Here is an 18,337-nt window from a genome sequence, read left to right as displayed (position 1 = left end):
TTGTCAGTTAATTCCAACGTTGGTGTTGTCTCAGGTTGATGTGTGAGTTGAGATTTTCCCAGTGAGTATCACCCACTCTCTGTCTATACCAGGGGTCCCCTTTCTAGTTCCTCAAGCCAGGACTAGAGAGCTCTTGATGCTCTTTCTGTCTGCTGATGCTCATTTCCGGGTTTCAGCCTGCTGTGCATCCAGGCCGGGGAACATCAGAGGGAAAAATGATAAACTCGCTGCCAGTTTATTGGTACTTCAAATTGTGGTCTTCTTTGTCCATCTGCTGTTATTTTTCATAGTTCTCAGATAGCTGCTACATGCATTCTGTTCAGGTTTTACAGCTTCATTCAGTGAAAGAGACACTGAACCTAGAACCCTGTTCCTTACATCTTTAGTTTCTATTTTTAAGGACCACCCATGTTGCTTTAAGTACAGCTGTTTAATTAATTTTGTCTGCTGCATAGTATTCTGTCATGTTTTTGTCAAATTTTATTTGTTCTTTTTTTTTTGTATACGGGGTCTCACTCTGTCACCCAGGCTGGAGTGCAGTGTCATGAACGTAGCTCTCTGTTGCCTCCTTGACTTGATCTCCTGGGCGCAAGTGAGCCTCCCACCTCACCCTTGCAAGTAGCTAGGACTAAAGGCGTGCACCCCCACACCCAGCTAATTTCTAAATATTCTGTAGAGGGGGTCTCGCCATGTTGCCCACACTGGTCTTGAGCTCCGGCCTCAAGCGATCCTCCTGCCCGGACCTCCCAAACTGCTGGGATTATAGGCATGGACCACCGTACTTGGCCTCATTTGTCCTCTTGAAATGGACACTTAGCATTCTTCTACTTCCTTACTACCACAAAATGCATACATGTGTCTTCATGGTGCTGTGTACAAATTTCTGTGGTGGTGTGTGTCCAGGAATGGAATTGCTGTGTCTTAAGGTATGTGGATACCTTTCATTAAAGCATACTTTTCATTACATACTGCCAAATTAGTGTCTAAAATGGTCATATCAATTTATACATTTATATTGGCCAATATTTGAAAGCCTACTTCTAATTTTTGCCAGTCTGGCAGGTATAATCTTATCTTTGTTAACATGTTCACTTCTAGGATTATACAAAATAGTAAATGAAAACTTGAGAATAACTCCTTAGGTTATCCTTCTTTTAGAAATGTCACTGTTTACTTGACAAGTTTGGTGTATCCGTGTTTAAGCTGGAGTAGTTGTCTACTAAGGGCAAGATCTTTGTAGGACCCATGATAGAGGCATACTCAGGAATATTTTTTGTACCTTTTTAAACCTAATTACCTTATTAATCATGAGTATATTGAGTAATTTAACAGCAAGTTGGATAATGTTCCTTAGGTTAATGTCTTCTAATTTCAGTCACTGCTGATAAAAATAAATTGTGTGGGAGTTGATTTGTTATCTTGGTTACATAATAAAAGGTCTTGATGTACAGCAGTCCTCCCTTATCCATGTTTTCATTGTCTGGGGTTTCAGCTACTTTGGTCAAGTGTGGTCTAAAATTGCAGGAATAAACAGTTCATACATTTTAAATTGTGTGTCATTCCAAGTAGTTTGATGAAATCTCGTGCCATCTTGTTCATCCCACCTGGGATGTGAATTACCCCTTTGTCCAGCATATCCAGGCTGTGTATGCTACCTGCCCATTAGTCACTTAGCCTTCTTGGATATCAGATTGAAAAACATGGTACTGGCCAGGCGTGGAGGCTCAAGCCTGTAATCCCAGCACTTTGGGAGGTCGAGGCAGGCGGATCACAAGGTCAGGAGATCAAGACCATCCTGGCTAACACGGTGAAACCCCGTCTCTACTAAAAATACAAAAAATTAGCTGGGTGTGGTGGCGGGTGCCTGTAGTCCCAGCTACTCGGGAGGCTGAGGCAGGAGAATGGTGTGAACCCGGGAGGCGGAGCTTGCAGTGGGCCGAGATTGCGCTGCTGCACTCCAGCCTGGGGGACACAGCAAGACTCTGTCTCAAAAAAAAAAAAAAAAAAAAAAAAAATTGGTACTATGTATAGGATTCGGTATGATCTGCAATTTCAGGCATCCACTGGGGTCTTGGAACGTAACTGTTGGATAAGGGGGTACTACTCTACTTCATAATGGCAAGGGTGATTACATATTAATAGAAATATTCTTACTCAAATATATGTGAATACATTTTTGTAAATATTCATCAATTTGGAGTATATAAGAGAAAATACTGAGGCTCCCCTTCAGCTCTGCTTTCCAGAGTTAACACCATTAAAATGTTAATACCTGTTTTTATAGGCCCCTTCTCCATGCATTTATGTATGTGTATAAAGTGGTAGTATAATGTGTATGCTACTTTTCAGCTTGATTTAAAAACAAACAAAAAAACATTGGGAGGCTGAGGTTGGTGGATCACTTGAGGTCAGGAGTTCAAGACCAGCATGTCCAACATGGTGAAACCCCATCTCTACTAAAAATACAAAAAATTAGCTAGGTGTGGTGGCGGGTGCCTATAATCGCAATTACTTGGGAGGCTGAGGCAGGAGAATAGCTTGAACCCAGGAGGCAGAGGTTGCAGTGAGCCGTGATTGCGCCACTGCACTCCAGCCTGGGCGAGAGTGAGACTCTTATCAAAAACAAACAATAAAAGTAACACATTTTGGAGCTCCTCCCTTTCATTTGTTCGGCAGTTATTATCTGAGTGCTTGCTTTGTGCTAAAATGTTTTAGAATGCTACGTTACCTTTTTTTAAAAAAAAAACTATTGCTATACAAAGATCAGCCAGGTGTGGTGGTTCACGCCTGTAATCCCAGACACTCCAGAGGCTGAGGCAAGAGAATTGCTTGAACTCGGGAGGCAGGGTTGCAGTGAGCTAAGATCACAGCACCGCACTCCAGCCTGGGCGACAAAGTGAAGACTGTCTCAAAAACAAACAAAAAAAACACCAAAAAAAAAAAACAACAAAACTACTGCCATGTATCCCATAAAATAGATGTGTCTTAATTTAATCAGTTTCTAATTGTTGGAATTTAGATGATTTTTTATCATTGTATGTTCCCCTCTGTATACATGGGAATGTGAACTGTTCTTCAGGATAGACATTTAAACTTCGAATTTTTTTTTTTTTTTTTTTTTTTTTTTTGAGACAGGGTCTTGCTCTGTTGCCCAGGCTGGAGTGCGGTGGCACAGTCATGGCTCACCTTAGCCTCGACTTCCCACACTCCAGTGATCCTCCCACTCCTGCCTCCCGAGTAGCTGGAACTACAGGCTCGCACCACCATGCCTTGGCGAATTTTTGTAGTTTTGGTACAGTTGGACTTTCACCATGTTGCCCAGGCTGGTCTCACTCCTGAGCTCAAGTCTCTGCCTCCCAAAGTGTTGGGATTACAGGTGTGAGCCACTACTCCCGGCCAAACTTGGAAGTTTGAAAGAGTGATCTTGAGAGGTGGTGCCAATTTACATTTCCAGTAGGAGTTTGAGAATGCACCAGTTTTCTCACTCATCATCATGATCAAGTTTAGAATAATCTCCATTGCAGATTTCCCCCCAAATATTGCTTACCTTTTAATTTTTTTATAGTTTAAGTAATTTTTCCATACAAAATAATTTTATGTCTCTTCTTAAAAAGGCCTGTTCTGTCTCCATTATAAATTTTTTTTTTTTTTGAGACGGAATCTTGCTCTGTCGCCCAGGCTGGAGTGCAGTGGTGCGGTCTCAGCTTACTGCAAGCTCCGCCTCCTGGGTTCACGCCATTCTCCTGCCTCAGCTTCCCGAGTAGCTGGGACTACAGGCGCCCACCACCACGCCCAGCTAATTTTTTGTATTTTTAGTAGAGACAGGGTTTCACCGTGTTAGCCAGGATGGTCTCGATCTCCTGACTTCGTGATCTGCCCACCTCGGCCTCCCAAAGTACTGGGATTACAGGCGTGAGCCACTGCACCCGGCCTAAATTATTCTTTTATGTTTATCCTATGTTAATAGTTTTATTTTAGCTCTTGAGAATTAAAAATTTAACTGTGGTGAAGAACACATGGCAACATGACAGAATTTACCAACTTACCCGTTTTTAAGTGTAGAGTTAAGTAGTGTGTACTCACATCGTTGTGCAACAGATCTCCATAAACTTTTCATCTTTCAAAACTGAAACTCTGTACTCATTAAACAATTCCCTATTTCCCCCACTCCCGGACCCTGGTAACCACCATTCTACTTTCTGTTCCTCTGAATTGTAGATACCTCACAAAAGTAGAATCTTACAGTATTTGTTTTTCATGACTGGCTTATTTCACTTACCATGATGTCCTCAAAGTTCATCCATGTTGTAGCATGTGATGGGTAGGATTTCCTTTCTAAGGCTGATTAGTACTCTGTTGTATGTGTAGACCACATTTTGTTTATCCGTGCATCCCTCAGTGGCCATTTGGGTTGCCTCCACCTCTTGGCCATTGTGAATAATGCTGCTGGGAACATAGGTACGCAAATAGCTCTTTAAAGTTCTGCTTTCAGTTCTTTTGGATATATACCAGAAGTGGGATTTCTAGATTATGTGGTAGTTCCATTTTTAATTTTAATTTTTTGAGGAACTGCCATACTGTCTTTCCATAATGGTTATACCATTTTGCAATCCCACCAACAGTGCACAAGGGTTCCATTTTCTCCACAGCCTCATCAGTACTTGAAATTTTCTTTTTTTTTTTTTTTTTTTTTTGATAGTAGCCATCCTAATGGGTGTGAGGTGGTATCTCATTGTGATTTCATTTTGCCTTTCTCTAGAGATTAATGATATTGGCACTTTTGATATGCTTGTTGACCATTTGTATATAATTTTTGGAGAAATATCTTCAAGTGTTTTGCCCAGTTTTTAATCACATTGTTGTTATTGAGTTATAGGAGTCATTTACATGCAATTAGCTCTTGGTTTTATACTGTGGTGTGATCTCGGCTCACCACAGCCTCTGCTTCTGGGACTCCAGCAATCCTCCTGGCTCAGCCTCCCGAGTAGCTGGGACCACAGGTGCATGCCACCACGCCCGGCTAATTTTTGTATTTTTTGTAAAGATGGGGTTTCTCCATGTTGCCTAGGCTGGTCTTGAACTCATGGGCTCAAGCAATCTTCCCACGTTGGCCTCCCAGAGCGCTGGGATTACAGACATGAGCCACCACACTCACACCCTACTATTTAGCTTTTTATTTTTGGATACGGAGTTTCACTCTTGTTGCCCAGGCTGGAGTGCAATGGTGTGATCTCAGCTCACTGCAAACTCCGCCTCCTGGGTTAAAGCAATTCTCCTGCCTCAGCCTCCCGAATAGCTGGGATTACAGGCACGCGCCACCACGCCTGGCTAATTTTGTATTTTTAGTAGAGATGGGGTTTCTCCGTGTTGGTCAGGCTGATCTCGAAGTCCTGACCTCAGGTGATCTGCCCACCTAGGCCTCCCAAAGTGCTGGGATAACAGGCGTGAGCCACTGTGCCCGGCCGGTTTTTGTTGTTTGTTTGTTGTTTTTCCAGTAGAATACAGGTTCTTTTGAGGACAGGGGTTGTACCGTTTTTTGTTTTTTGTTTTTTGTTTTTTTTTTGAGACAGTCTTGCTCCTTCCCCAGGCTGGAGTGCACGATCTTGGCTCACTGCAACCTCCACCTCCTGGGTTCAAGCGATTCTCCTGTCTCAGCCTCCCGAGTAGCTGGGACTACAGGTGTGCGTCACCACGCCCAGCTAATTTTTTTTGTATTTTTAGTAGAGATGGGGTTTCACCATGTTGGCCAGGATGGTCTCCATCTCCTGACTTCATGATCTGCCCACCTCGGCCTCCCAAAGTGCTAGGATTACAGATGTGAGCCACTGCACCCAGCCAGGACTGTACCTTAATTTATGCTTTTTATCTCCATCAAGCCAGTGTCTCACATACGTGTAATCAGTAAATACTTATTGCATGGATTGAACATAATTTAATTACTGGATTCCAGATACTTGATGACATAAAAGCCCCATTTTAACCTGGGACTTAGGTTAATTCTTAAATATAGGGTAAAGGCTTTTGGGGGCAATTTTACAAAAGGAAAACACATCTGATGTTTTTTATTAGTGGTTAATTCACTAGTAGACAAGTACTATTCCTACTGCTCTTTCTTTCTTGGGTGCTCTTTTGATTTGTCTGTTCTTCAGTTACTTTGTTTGACCTATCTTTTGTTTGGGTATTACATGTTTTTAAGTTTGAGTCCAGAATTTAAATTTAGAGAAATAGAAATTGTGCTGTTTTGAAATAGAATGCACAGTGGTCAGTGCACAGTGGTATACCCTAAAGTCTTGCGGGTAGAGGAGGGGTGGTTTTGTTGACTGTAACTGCTATTCAGTGAAATTCCTGGTAAAGAGCCTTCTGTTGTAGAATTTTGTAGAGCAGTTTTTTTCTTGGACTTTTCACCCCTTTGTGTAACTCTGTACGTGAGTAGATGTCAATGATATTTCTGTACTCTTGGGTACTAGCTTTTCCCCAAAAACTGAGACTTGTTGGCAGGATTTGGGGAGTTAAGATGAAATAGTTTCAATTATGGGTCTAAATTTGATCATCTTTCCCCATTGCCATCCCTGTTGAGATTTTTTTGGGAGAAGCAGGGAGCCCTTCTGCTTTAATCTTTTTATCACACCACCCCCATGCCAATATCTAGGTATTAATTTCATCTGTCACCAAATTCTTTCAGCTGTGCCTTTAAAGTAGATTTCAAATCCAGTTGCTGACACTGCTAACCACCCTAATCTGAGCTATTACCATCTCTTGTCTGGATGATAATAGCCTTCCCATTGGTCTTCCTGCTTCCGGTATTATCCTTCCCCAGTCAGTTTTCTTTACAGCAGCCAAAACAATCTGTAAAAAATGTGAATTAGATCATGTCATTTTCCTGTATTAGAAAAACACTCTGTTTTTGTTTCACATGATTCACCCCTAAGAGGTGTTAGTTCCTGAACTAATGTTGACTTGAAAATAGTCATTGTGTTTCTTCTGTTTCTAGGAGGAACAGCACAGCATGCTGGGCTCTGGATTTAAAGCTGAGCGCTTAAGAGTGAATTTGAGATTAGTCATAAATCGCCTTAAACTATTGGAGAAAAAGAAAAGTGAGTAGTGTACTTTTTTTCCCCAAAAATAAATCACTGGATACTAGCACCCCAGTAATGGGTCTTTCAGGCCAGTACTATGAAGTCTTAGGAATCATATCTTTTTTTTTGTTGTTTTTGTTGAGACAGGGTCTCATTCTGTCGCCCAGGATGGAGTGCAGTGCTGTGATCTCTGCTCACTGCAACCTCCACCTCCTGGGTTCAAGCAATTCTTGTGCCTCAGCCTCCCGAGTAGCTGGGATTAACAGGTGTGTGCCACCACACCTGGCTAATTTTCATGTTTTTAGTAGAGACGGGATTTCACCACGTTGGCCAGGCTGGTCTTGCACTCATGACCTCAAACTCATCCGCCTGCCTCGGCCTCCCAAAGTGCTAGGATTACAGGCGTGAGCTACCATGCCCGCCCTGGGATCATATCTTTTAAGCTTTGGATGCATTTCTGCCCTTTGTGACTTTTAGACTGAGTACCTTTTTTGCAGAGAAAGGGACATACTCTGTTGTTGTGGCATTAGGTCAGCTGACTCGAGTTGGAAATGTCAAGCCACATGAGCTATGTTTTCTCACCTAGACAGAGTAGCATATTCTACAGTAGAGGGGATGGGATTAGATTTGCTAAAGGAGAGGAGCTAGGATATAGTAGAAACACCCAGTTCTTCCTGTTGTGGGGAGATTGGCCTGTAGGCCAGATGCAAGTGCTCTATGGCCGTGAGATTGGAGTGGGATTTGTGTCTTAGCGGAACTGGCCCAGAAAGCAAGGAAGGAGATTGCTGACTATCTGGCTGCTGGGAAAGATGAACGAGCTCGGATCCGTGTGGAGCACATTATCCGGGAAGACTACCTTGTGGAGGCCATGGAGATCCTGGAGCTGTACTGTGACCTGCTGCTGGCTCGGTTTGGCCTTATCCAGTCTATGAAGTAAGATATTTTGATTCAGAGACCTAAATCACTTCTGGAATTTGAGAAAGGAGTAATATGATCTCTTTCTGCATTAAGGGACTATTTCACTTGCCCAAGGATCTGCTTCCCAACAGGTGCTGAAAGTCCTGTTAAAAAGGAAATACAGAATCTGAAACTGAGAAGCCTAAGTTTGAATCTTGGCTCGACCATTTTCTGACTTCATGGCTTTGGGCTTGTTCCGTAGTTTTGAGTTCCTCCAAAAGTAAAATAAGATCATGAAAATGGCTAGAAGCCTAGAGTTATTGTGAGAATCTAGTGAGATTCACAGAATAGCTTCGGAGGCTATAAAGTATATGAAACAAAAGCTAGGATTTTGTTGGTTTGTTTTAAAGAATGTTATATTAATTTTTTTCCTTGATTAGGGAACTAGATTCTGGTCTGGCTGAATCTGTGTCTACATTGATCTGGGCTGCTCCTCGACTCCAGTCAGAAGTGGCTGAGTTGAAAATAGTGAGTACAAGTAGTTTCAGTGATGTCTGTAGCTTTTCATATTGTTAGAAATGTTGGTTAATATAAGTTACTTCTGCTGATTTGACCAGATATTTTGTACCATTCTTATGTTGCTTTTGAAATAGGTTTTATAAATTTGTTTCTCCTTTTCAGCCTTATATCCTAGAATAGAACAGCGTTTTGCAAACTTGAGCAGTTTTTTTAAGGAGCAAAGTTTTGTGTATCTCCAGTTTTGTCTTAATGTTATTTAACTCTATGCAAATAGAAAAGTTCTTATACAACTGTAAACCAGTAAAGTTAAAATAACATTAAGGTGACAGATGTTTTTGCTTTTATTAATTCCACAAATATTTATTAAATTAATTGTATGAGCTATGTAAGTGCTGGGGGTAACAGTGGTGAACAAAATATGGCACCAGCCATACTCCTGTAGCTGAGAGTCCAGCAGAAGAGACAGACATTAACTAGAAAATTGCACATCACAACGTGGATATGGTACTGACTCCTAGGATACAAATTCAGTTGTGTTGTTTTCTATTTTCTACATCTTTGCCTTTCTGTTTTATTTCCTAGGAGACTGTCTCATTCTTCTCTCTCAACCCATCTACTGAGATTTCCTTGTTTTCTAGGTTTTTTCAAGAGCTCTTTTTAATTCTCTGAATATTTTTTATGGTTTGTTTCATGGTTACAATGTTTTCTAAGTCTCTGAGGATATTAATTATAGTTTATTTTTAAACTTCTGTCATGTTTGTTTCTCTCAAGTTCATTTTTCCTATTTCTTAGTTTTATAGTAGAGGCTTTTCCAAAGATTTAGTGGTCCTTGGCTGTCGGTTTACATTTAAGAGTGAGGCACTAAAAAGGAGATTGGAACCTCGTGTGCGTGGGTGGGTTTTTACTGCCAGATGCCTGCATTGCTGAGTGATCTGGCTAAGCTCTTATTTGGAGGAATTCCAGACTGTGAGGAACTAGTCATCTTTCCTTGGGTTGGTCGTTTTCTCCAGAATCCTCCTATCTTCTGTCGAGTGTATAAGCTGGCTGCCAGCATTTCTGAGAGCCCAGTGGAGAAGGAAGCCAAAAATGTATTTGATATATAGAAGACTTACACTTAATTCTTCTGTTGTAAGTATCACTGTTGTCTCCTGTGTGTAGACTCGAGTCCCTTTAGTTTACTCCCCCCAGAGTAAACCTCCGATAGTCCAATAGGGTACCAGGGATAGTAATTGAGTTTTGTGGGCAGAGAAGAGGGACAGTAGAGGCAACTGATTCTTATGTAGACTTTTTTTTCTTTTTTGAGATGGAGTCTTGCACTGTCGCCTGGGCTGGAGTGCAGTGGTACAATTTTGGCTCACTGCAACCTCTGTCTCCTGGGTTCAAGCGATTCTTCTGCCTCATCATCCTGAGTAGCTGGAATTACAGGCGCCCGCCACCATGCCCAGCTAATTTTTTGTATTTTTAGTAGAGACGGGGTTTCATCATGTTGACCAGGCAGGCTGGTCTTGAACTCCTGACCTTGTGATCCGCCCACCTCGGCCTCCCAGAGTGTTGGGATTACAGGCGTGAGCCACCACGTTCAGCCGTTTTTGGTCTCTTCTATACTCTTTTAAAATTAATTTTGGAAAAGGCTTAAATATGTTACAAAACTCAAAAGCCATAAACAGAGTGATAAATTAATGTGAATAAAAAAATCTCTGTGTAGTATAAACCAGCCAAAACAAAAACCATAAAAGACAAATGCCATTTATATCATAGGTGTCAGTTACCCCTGAAAGTCTTCATAATGAACAGTGAGAACTCTCCTACTGGGCTTCTGGAATGTTGGGACCACTCTGGTCCAATGCTACTATCGTTTCCTGTCTGGAAAAGAGAGTAGCTTCTTGAATATTCTTCCTATTCCTACTTTGGCTTCTTTAATCTATTCACCATGCCATCAGAACCACCTGAGGGTTTTGTCCAAAATACAGCTCTGATCCTGTCACGACCTCTTGCTTTAAAGCCCATTAGTAGCTTTCTGTTGCTCTTGTGATAGAAACAAAACTCCCTGATACGGCCTACATGGTCCTGCATTGTCTGGCTCCCACCTGCCTTTTTCATTTCCCACCACGCTCCTTGGCCTCTGCACTAGAGTGAGCTCACTGGCTGATAGCAGGCTTGAGAACTGACCATGTTTGTTTCTACCAGAGGCCTTTGCACTGCTGTTTTCTTTTCCTGGAATGCGCTTCCTTCCCTATTTAGTTAACTCCTAGTCATCCTTTAATTTATTATTTGAGACAGGGTCTTGATCTGTCACCCAGGCTGGAGTGCAGTGCACGATCTTGCCTCACTGCAGCCTCGGCTTCCTGGGCTCAACTAATCATCCTCCCACCTCAGCCCCCTGAGTAGCTGAGACAAGAGGTGCGTGCCACCATGCCCAGCTAATTTTTGTATCTTTTAAAAATAGAGACTAGGGTTTTGCTATGTTGCCCAGGCTGGTCTTGAACACCTGAACTCAAGTGATCAGCCTGCCTCAGCCTCACAAAGTGTTGGGATTACAGGCATGAGCCACGATGCCTGGCCTTAGTCATCCTTTAAATCTCAGCAAAGCATCACTTCCTTCAGGAAGCCTTACTTGACTCTTCTGATCAGATTTGATTCTGCTGTTAGAAGCTGGTGATAGCATGGTGCACCTTCCCTTGGTATCACTTATTGTAGCTTCAGTTGTACCTTTATCTGTGTGATTATTTTGTTAGAAATGCTTGTTCCCCAGTGCCACAAAGAAATAGCACTCCAATATAAATTTATTTCAGCAAGGCAATTTTTTACCTTCTGCAGAAAGAGTGCTCCTCGCAGATGGAACAATGGCGAAAGCACACTGAACAAAGGGGGTAAAGATATTTATATCCTACACATCTGGACCCTACTGCTGTGTCCTGATTCCATTGGCTGGAACTGGACCTCACAGACTGGGCTACACCCGTTTGGCTAAAGGTTTTAAAACTTTTTAAAATAGATGTATGCAAGGGAGAACAAAGGAAAAGAGGAAGTTGCTTATGAGAAGACTTAGAAAAGCCACTAACATTCCCAAATAAGGAAGGGGCATAGGCTGCGAGCTGGGACATGCCTGTGAGCACGTCTAGCACAGATATCTTGGTTAAAGTACAAGGACATAGAATGTATTTCTTGTATTTAACAGCTACATAGGATACAGCTTAACAAAGAGTTATTAGCACAAAGCAAGGAGGCTTGAAGGAAGTTAGTCTTTTAAAAGAAACTTATTTCTAACACTTATGATTTATTCTTTAACAAGGGAAATTTTGAAGAGGAAACTTTACTTTGTACAATTTGATTAATGTAAGACTCTATAAGAGTAGGAACAGTATCTGTTTTGTTCATTTTATTTGTATCGTATAATACTCATGATAGTGTTTGGCACTTGAGTGCTGCTCATTGGATGGATGGATGGATGGATGGATGAACAAATAGTGGATTAATGTGTACCCCTTAATGTTTTGCAGACTCCAGTCCAGTGTTTTGGAAATCTTGTAATAGACGCGTGTTTGCTGTTGCCAGCAAGAAGCTTAAAGCAGTCTGTTGGAGTGGTCTCTATTTTTATTTGCTGTCCTTTTTCTTTTTAGGTTGCTGATCAGCTGTGTGCCAAGTATAGCAAGGAATATGGCAAGCTATGTAGGACCAACCAGATTGGAACTGTGAATGACAGGGTAATGAACATACTTGGTAAACATGAAGGCAGTGTGTGGGAGCAGTTCATTGTACTGCCTGTGGCAATTCTAGTGGGTACCACTGTATGGCTCAGTATGGGGTTTCATCTTTCATAGTGGGGCGAGGAGGACAGCTGTGTGGCTGGCAGTGTGGTCCAATCCTTACACCTGTCCAGTTCCTCTGGTTACTGTCATTCCTGACTCCACTTCCCCACTTTGTATGCCTCGTGTCATTTGTGAAGGTTGGAAGTGAGGTGGGGAGAAGGGTGGATGAATTGAACTGTGGAAGGCAGCAGTATCGTCTTTTGCCAGCATCTGGGTCATGTGTAATGAGAATGTGAGAGACTTGGGTCCTCTGATGTGTCTTGTGACTCTGAAAAAAATCATTTAACTGCTCTGAACCTTTTTTTCCCTCAATATTACCTGTAAAATGAGAGGAGCTAACTTCACATAGTGAGGTGAGGATTAGGCTGGTTGGTATAGATCCATCTTAGCCCTGGGTCTTTTTACTTACAGCTAATGCACAAGCTGAGTGTGGAAGCCCCACCCAAAATCCTGGTGGAGAGATACCTGATTGAAATTGCGAAGAATTACAATGTACCCTATGAACCTGACTCTGTGGTCATGGTAAGTTTATCCCAGAATACAAAGAAAAATGAGATGTAGGTATGACCTTCTTTGGAAAAAACAACAAAAAAAACATATTCTTTGCACTAACTTCAATTTGTGTGAGTTTAAGCCTTTGTCCAGTTAGTACCTTTTTGACAATAAATGTGCCTGCATATCTCACAAGGTACTTAAGGAATTAGATGAATGACAACACTTTGAGAAGGTCGAAACCTTGATACAAATGTAAAATGGCACTATTATTGCTACTTTTTGGTGAACTTCAGTAATTGAGAAACCTCCTGTTGATAGCAAGAAATGCCCCAAGACCCAAACAGTTCCTGAAACATTTATTGGGTACCCACCATGTGTCTGATAGTGCACAGAAAGCTGAGGATACAGGGATAAAAAATCATCCACCAGTTGGCCAGGTGCGGTGGCTCATGCCTGTAATCCCAGCACTTTGGGAGGCCGAGGCGGGCGGATCACGAGGTCTGGAGATCGAGACAATCCTGGCTAACACAGTGAAACCCCATCTCTACTAAAAATACAAAAAATTAGCCGGGTGTGGTGGTGGGCACCTGTAATCCCAGCTACTCGGGAGGCTGAGGCAGGAGAATGGTGTGAACCCAGGAGGTGGAAGAGCTTGCAGTGAGCCAAGATTGCGCCACTGCACTCCAGCCTGGGCGACAGTGAGACTCCGTCTCAAAAAAAAAAAAAAATCATCCACCAGTTAAGGTCAGTGGGGTGTGGTGGATGCTTTGGTGTGTACTGCTCAGACATCCCTATTACCCACAGTTGGAAACACCATCAGGTCCATTCCAGCTACAGAAGTCATTGGGGAATTGGCTGAGGCCTTTGTTGTGACAGTGTTGCAGCCCAACTTCTCCTTCCACCTAACTCTACCTTTTTTCCCCCCCCACAGGTGTTGATCTCAGAAGCACTCCAGTAAACTTGCTTTATGCTAATCTCCATCTCAGACTCCGCTTTCTGGAGAACCTGGCCTTGGACATGGGTTAATGACCTGGGTTTCTCTTTTTTTCTCAGGCAGAAGCTCCTCCTGGGGTAGAGACAGATCTTATTGATGTTGGATTCACAGATGATGTGAAGAAAGGAGGCCCTGGAAGAGGAGGGGGTGGTGGCTTCACAGCACCAGTTGGTGGACCTGAGGGAACGGTGCCAATGCCCATGCCCATGCCTATGCCATCTGCAAATACGCCTTTCTCATATCCACTGCCAAAGGGACCAGTAAGTATACATAAATGTGGATGTAAGCTTTAGAAAATGTTATAGATGACAAGTTGGCTCTGTGAACACACTCAGGAATCATAGGTTGTCAGGAGCCGTTAGCAGTAAGAACATTTGGTATTAGCTGGCAGTCATCTTGTGGGGAAAAAAATCATTGGATTCAGAGAAGGTCTTTTAGTTCAGCTGTAGGAAAATCTGTAGAGTTGGTGCTAGAAAAACACTTTTCATATAGGTTTACTGAATATCTTTGGGATCTGTTACAGTCATACTAGTAGCTTTTTCCACAAATGAATAAACCACCAATTATTACCAGGCAGAAAAACCTTTGTAGATAAGATGGTCATTGCTAGTAAGAAAGTCTCATTGGAGTTTTCCCTTGTAAACACTGAAGCACTTGATTAAATTAAAGAATAGCCTTTGGCTATAGATCTTTAAAAATCTGGAATCCTGACCACATGTGGTCCTTTTGGGCATTTTTAAGGATCTTGAATATTTATATGTATTTAGTATGAGAATATAAATGTATTTCTTTCTCCCTTTCCATACCCAAACCTTCGAGATTGCAAACTGGAGGCAGTGTCTCTGATGTTGCCTTTCTCCTCTTACAGTCAGATTTCAATGGACTGCCAATGGGGACTTATCAGGCCTTTCCCATTATTCATCCACCTCAGATACCAGCAACTCCCCCATCGTATGAATCTGTAAGTGCCTGAGCCTCTTTTATAAGCAACAGGAGAGTGAATGCCATGAAGAGCGAGCAAAATAATGACCACAGGGAAGGCAGAGTTTTGATCAACTCCTAGTACCGTCATCATTTTTGCTTTGGGATTCTTGTGTTGCTTTATAACACTACCCTGGAAATGGGGAGTGGGTGGTGATGGCAGTATCATTGGTGGCAATGCTTTGTCTGCAATTAAGCCAGGAATCAGGAAGGAACTGCAGATTTCTTAGAAAGTTGTAGTGCTCTATGAGGGCACTTAACCAGTTGTTTTGACTGACTAGGCAGATAATCACACTGAGCTGATACAGTTGTGGTGCTAAAGTATCATAATTATTAAAATATTAGTCCTATATGTTCTCAACACATGTAAAGGAAGAGTGACCAGATGGATCTTAATCAGAAATGTCCAGTTACATGTCGGCCGATAGCATCGATTTCACATTTTAGTATTCTAGTTAAAACTTGCTAATGAATAGCTAATATGATAATACCTCGAACTGTAGGTGGTTCAGGTTGTTTTTGACCAGCCTTGTTTCTTCAGTTACCGTAGGCCTTTTGAGACCTGTCTCCATCTAGTATTTTACTGAGAAACAAATTGGTGTGGCATTTGCTATGTAAATTACTCATCTAGGAAGATCTTCCTGTTCCTGAGCTTGTTTTCTGTTCTTTCCTTTGGTTCCCATATGTAGCTGATGTGTTCTACCTTGGGCCTGAGTTTTTCTTATGCTTTGGTTTTGCATGCGTCACATAACCCACAGCTGTTGGTAGGAACGAGGTCGAAAATCTTCATCAGTATTTGAGGACTTGGTTCCTACAGATATATTCAAGAATGCTTTCCCTTTGCCCAAAGGTGAAAGTATCATTAAAATTGTCTTAGTATGGTAAGGATTTTTTTTCTCTGCTTGGCAGTTAAGAGTTCAACATGGGTCTGGGCGTGGTGGCTCACGCCTGTAATCCCAGCACTTTGGGAGGCTTAGGCAGGCGTTCGAGACCAGCCTGGGCAACATGGCGAAACCCTGTCTCTACCCAAAATACAAAAATTGGCCAGGCATAGTGCTTCATGCCTGTGGTCCCAGCTATGCAGGAGGCTGAGGCGGGGCAATGGCTGGAGCCCAGGAAGTGGAGGCTGTGGTGAGCCGTGATTGTATCACTGCATTCCAGCCTGGGTGACAGAAGGAGACCCTGTCTCAATTAAAATCAAAGGAGTTCAACATAGTATCTACCTGATTGGAAAAAATGCAGGGGCAGTTTCTTTGGAACAGGCTCTGTTGCATTTGGTGAGCACCTTAGCTTTTGGAAACACAGGGGGCTAACACCAGTACTTTCTCCAGTGACGCTATTGCTGTCTCCTCTGGTAACAATCTTTGTGTTTCAGGTAGATGACATTAATGCTGATAAGAATATCTCTTCTGCACAGATTGTTGGTGAGTAGTATCAATCAGAAACCTTCAGAGCTCAGTGCTGAACCCTCTGCTGTTTTCTCATTATTGTTCCTCCCTTAGAGACTGTTTCCATGTCCATGGAATTTTATCTACATGCCCTGTTCTCTTCCCAAATGCTAAAATAGAACTCAGGATATCCTGCTTCCAAAGATAAAAGATTTTCCCTAGCCCAAAAGAAGCTTCCAGGTTCCCTCTTCGTCAGTGGTGTCACTATTCTTTTTCATCCTTCTGGTTTTTTCAGTCATGCTTGACTTCTTTATATTGTTGCTGCTTCAACTTCCATTGTGCCTCAAAATACCAAATTTTAAGTTGGGGCCTTAAAGAGATGTTGAGGAGAAAGTAAGTACAAATCCTAAGTGATAGCTCAGTGATTTTTTTTTTTTTTTTTTTTTTTTTTTTTGAGATGGAGTCTTGCTCTGTTGTCCAGGCTGGAGTGCAGTGGTGTGATCTTGGCTCACTGCAAGCTCCGCCTCCCGGGTTCACGCCATTCTCCTGCCTCAGCCTCCTGAGTAGCTGGGACTACAGGCACCTGCCACCATGCCTGGCTAATTTTTTTGTTTTTTTAGTAGAGACGGGGTTTCACTGTGTTAGCCAGGATGGTCTCGATCCCCTGACCTTGTGACCTGCCCGCCTTGACCTCCCAAAGTGCTTGGATTACAGGCGTGAGCCACCGTGCCCAGCCGATTTTTTTTTTTTTTTTTGAGACAGAGTCTTGCTCTGTTGCCCAGGCTGGAGTGCGGTGGCACAGTCTTGGCTCACTGCAACCTCCGCCTCCCGGGTTCAAGCTATTCTCCTGCCTCAGCCTCCTGAGTAGCTGGGATTATAGGCACACACCACCACACCCAGCTAATTTGTGTATCTTTAGTAGAGACAGGGTTTCACCATGTTGGTCAGACTGATCTTGAACTCCTGACCTCGTGATCCGCCCGCCTCAGCCTCCCAAAGTGCTGAGATTACAGGCATGAGCCACCGTGCCCGGCCAGCTCAGTGAATTTAACAAAGCAAACATGTTCATGTAGCTATCCACTCAATTAAAAAAGTACTGGCCAGGTGTGGTGATTCACCTTTGTAATCCAAGCACTTTGAGAAGCTGAGGCAGGAGGATCACTTGAGGCCAGGAGTTTGAGACCAGCCTGGGCAAGATCCTTGTTTCCACAAAAAATTAAAAAAAACCCATCTGGGCTTGGTGGTGTGGACCTGTGGTCACAGCTACTCAAGAGGCGTTCTTAGCCCAGGAGTTCAAGGTTACAGTGAGCTATCATTGTACTCCAGCCTGGGGGACAAAAGTGAGACCCTGTCTTAAAAAACAAAAATTAAGATACTACCTACCAGCAAAAACCAGAGGGAAGAATACTTTTAAAATTAGAGGCCGGGTGCGGTGGCTTATGCCTGTAATCCCAGCACCTTGGGAGGCCGAGGTGTGTGGATCACCTGAGGTCAGGTGTTCAAGACCAGGCTGGTCAACATGGTGAAACCCTGTCTCTACTAAAAATACACAAATTAGCTGGGCGTGGTGGCAGGCGCCTGTAATCCCAGCTACTCGGGAAGCTGAGGCAGAAGAATCTCTTGAACCCGGGAGGTGGAAGTTGCAGTGAACCGAGATTATGCCACTGCGCTCCAGCCTGGGCGACAGAGTGAGACTCTGTCTAAAAAGAATATAAATAATATTAGACAGTTGTCTTATGGAGATAAAATTTACATTTAAAAAAAAACTCAAGTTTTTTTTTTCAGGCAGAGTCTTGCTCTGTCACCCAGGCTGAAATGCAGTGGCGTGATCTCGGCTCATTGCAAGCTCCACCTCCCAGGTTCACGCCATTCTCCTGCCTCAACCTCCCAAGTAGCTGGGACTACAGGCGTCTCCTACCATGCCTAATTTTTTTTTGTATTTTTAGTAGAGACGGGGTTTCACCGTGTTAGCCAGGATTGTTTTGATTTCCTGACCTTGTGATCCGCCCACCTCGGCCTCCCAAAGTGCTGGGATTACAGGTGTGAGCCACCACGCCCGGCAAACCCATACATTTTAAGTGTATACACACACAATTCCACTCTGATCAAGGTATACAACGTTACTCTTACCTCAAAGTTCCCTTATTGCCAGTCAACTCTGCCTTTTCCTCCAGAGTC

General features: G+C 42.9%; 1 protein-coding gene across 6 annotated transcripts in view; it reads left to right on the top strand.

Annotated features, from left to right (window-relative positions):
- The window catches only part of IST1 (IST1 factor associated with ESCRT-III), a 40,199-nt gene that overhangs the window by 19,646 nt on the left and 2,216 nt on the right, over positions 1–18,337 (top strand). For 2 of the 6 annotated variants that reach the window (XM_054533168.2, NM_001133078.1), the window contains 8 exon segments: positions 6,992–7,094; positions 7,829–8,009; positions 8,414–8,501; positions 12,113–12,196; positions 12,713–12,823; positions 13,850–14,050; positions 14,659–14,751; positions 16,147–16,195. In XM_054533168.2, the coding sequence (XP_054389143.1) occupies positions 7,007–7,094; positions 7,829–8,009; positions 8,414–8,501; positions 12,113–12,196; positions 12,713–12,823; positions 13,850–14,050; positions 14,659–14,751; positions 16,147–16,195 (895 nt within the window). In that variant the 5' untranslated portion in view covers positions 6,992–7,006. 6 annotated transcript variants of the gene reach the window in all.

Source organism: Pongo abelii, chromosome 18 (assembly GCF_028885655.2).
Source record: "Pongo abelii isolate AG06213 chromosome 18, NHGRI_mPonAbe1-v2.0_pri, whole genome shotgun sequence".
NCBI classification, from domain to species: Eukaryota; Metazoa; Chordata; class Mammalia; order Primates; family Hominidae; genus Pongo; species Pongo abelii.
This window is presented reverse-complemented; position numbering and strand designations above follow the sequence as displayed.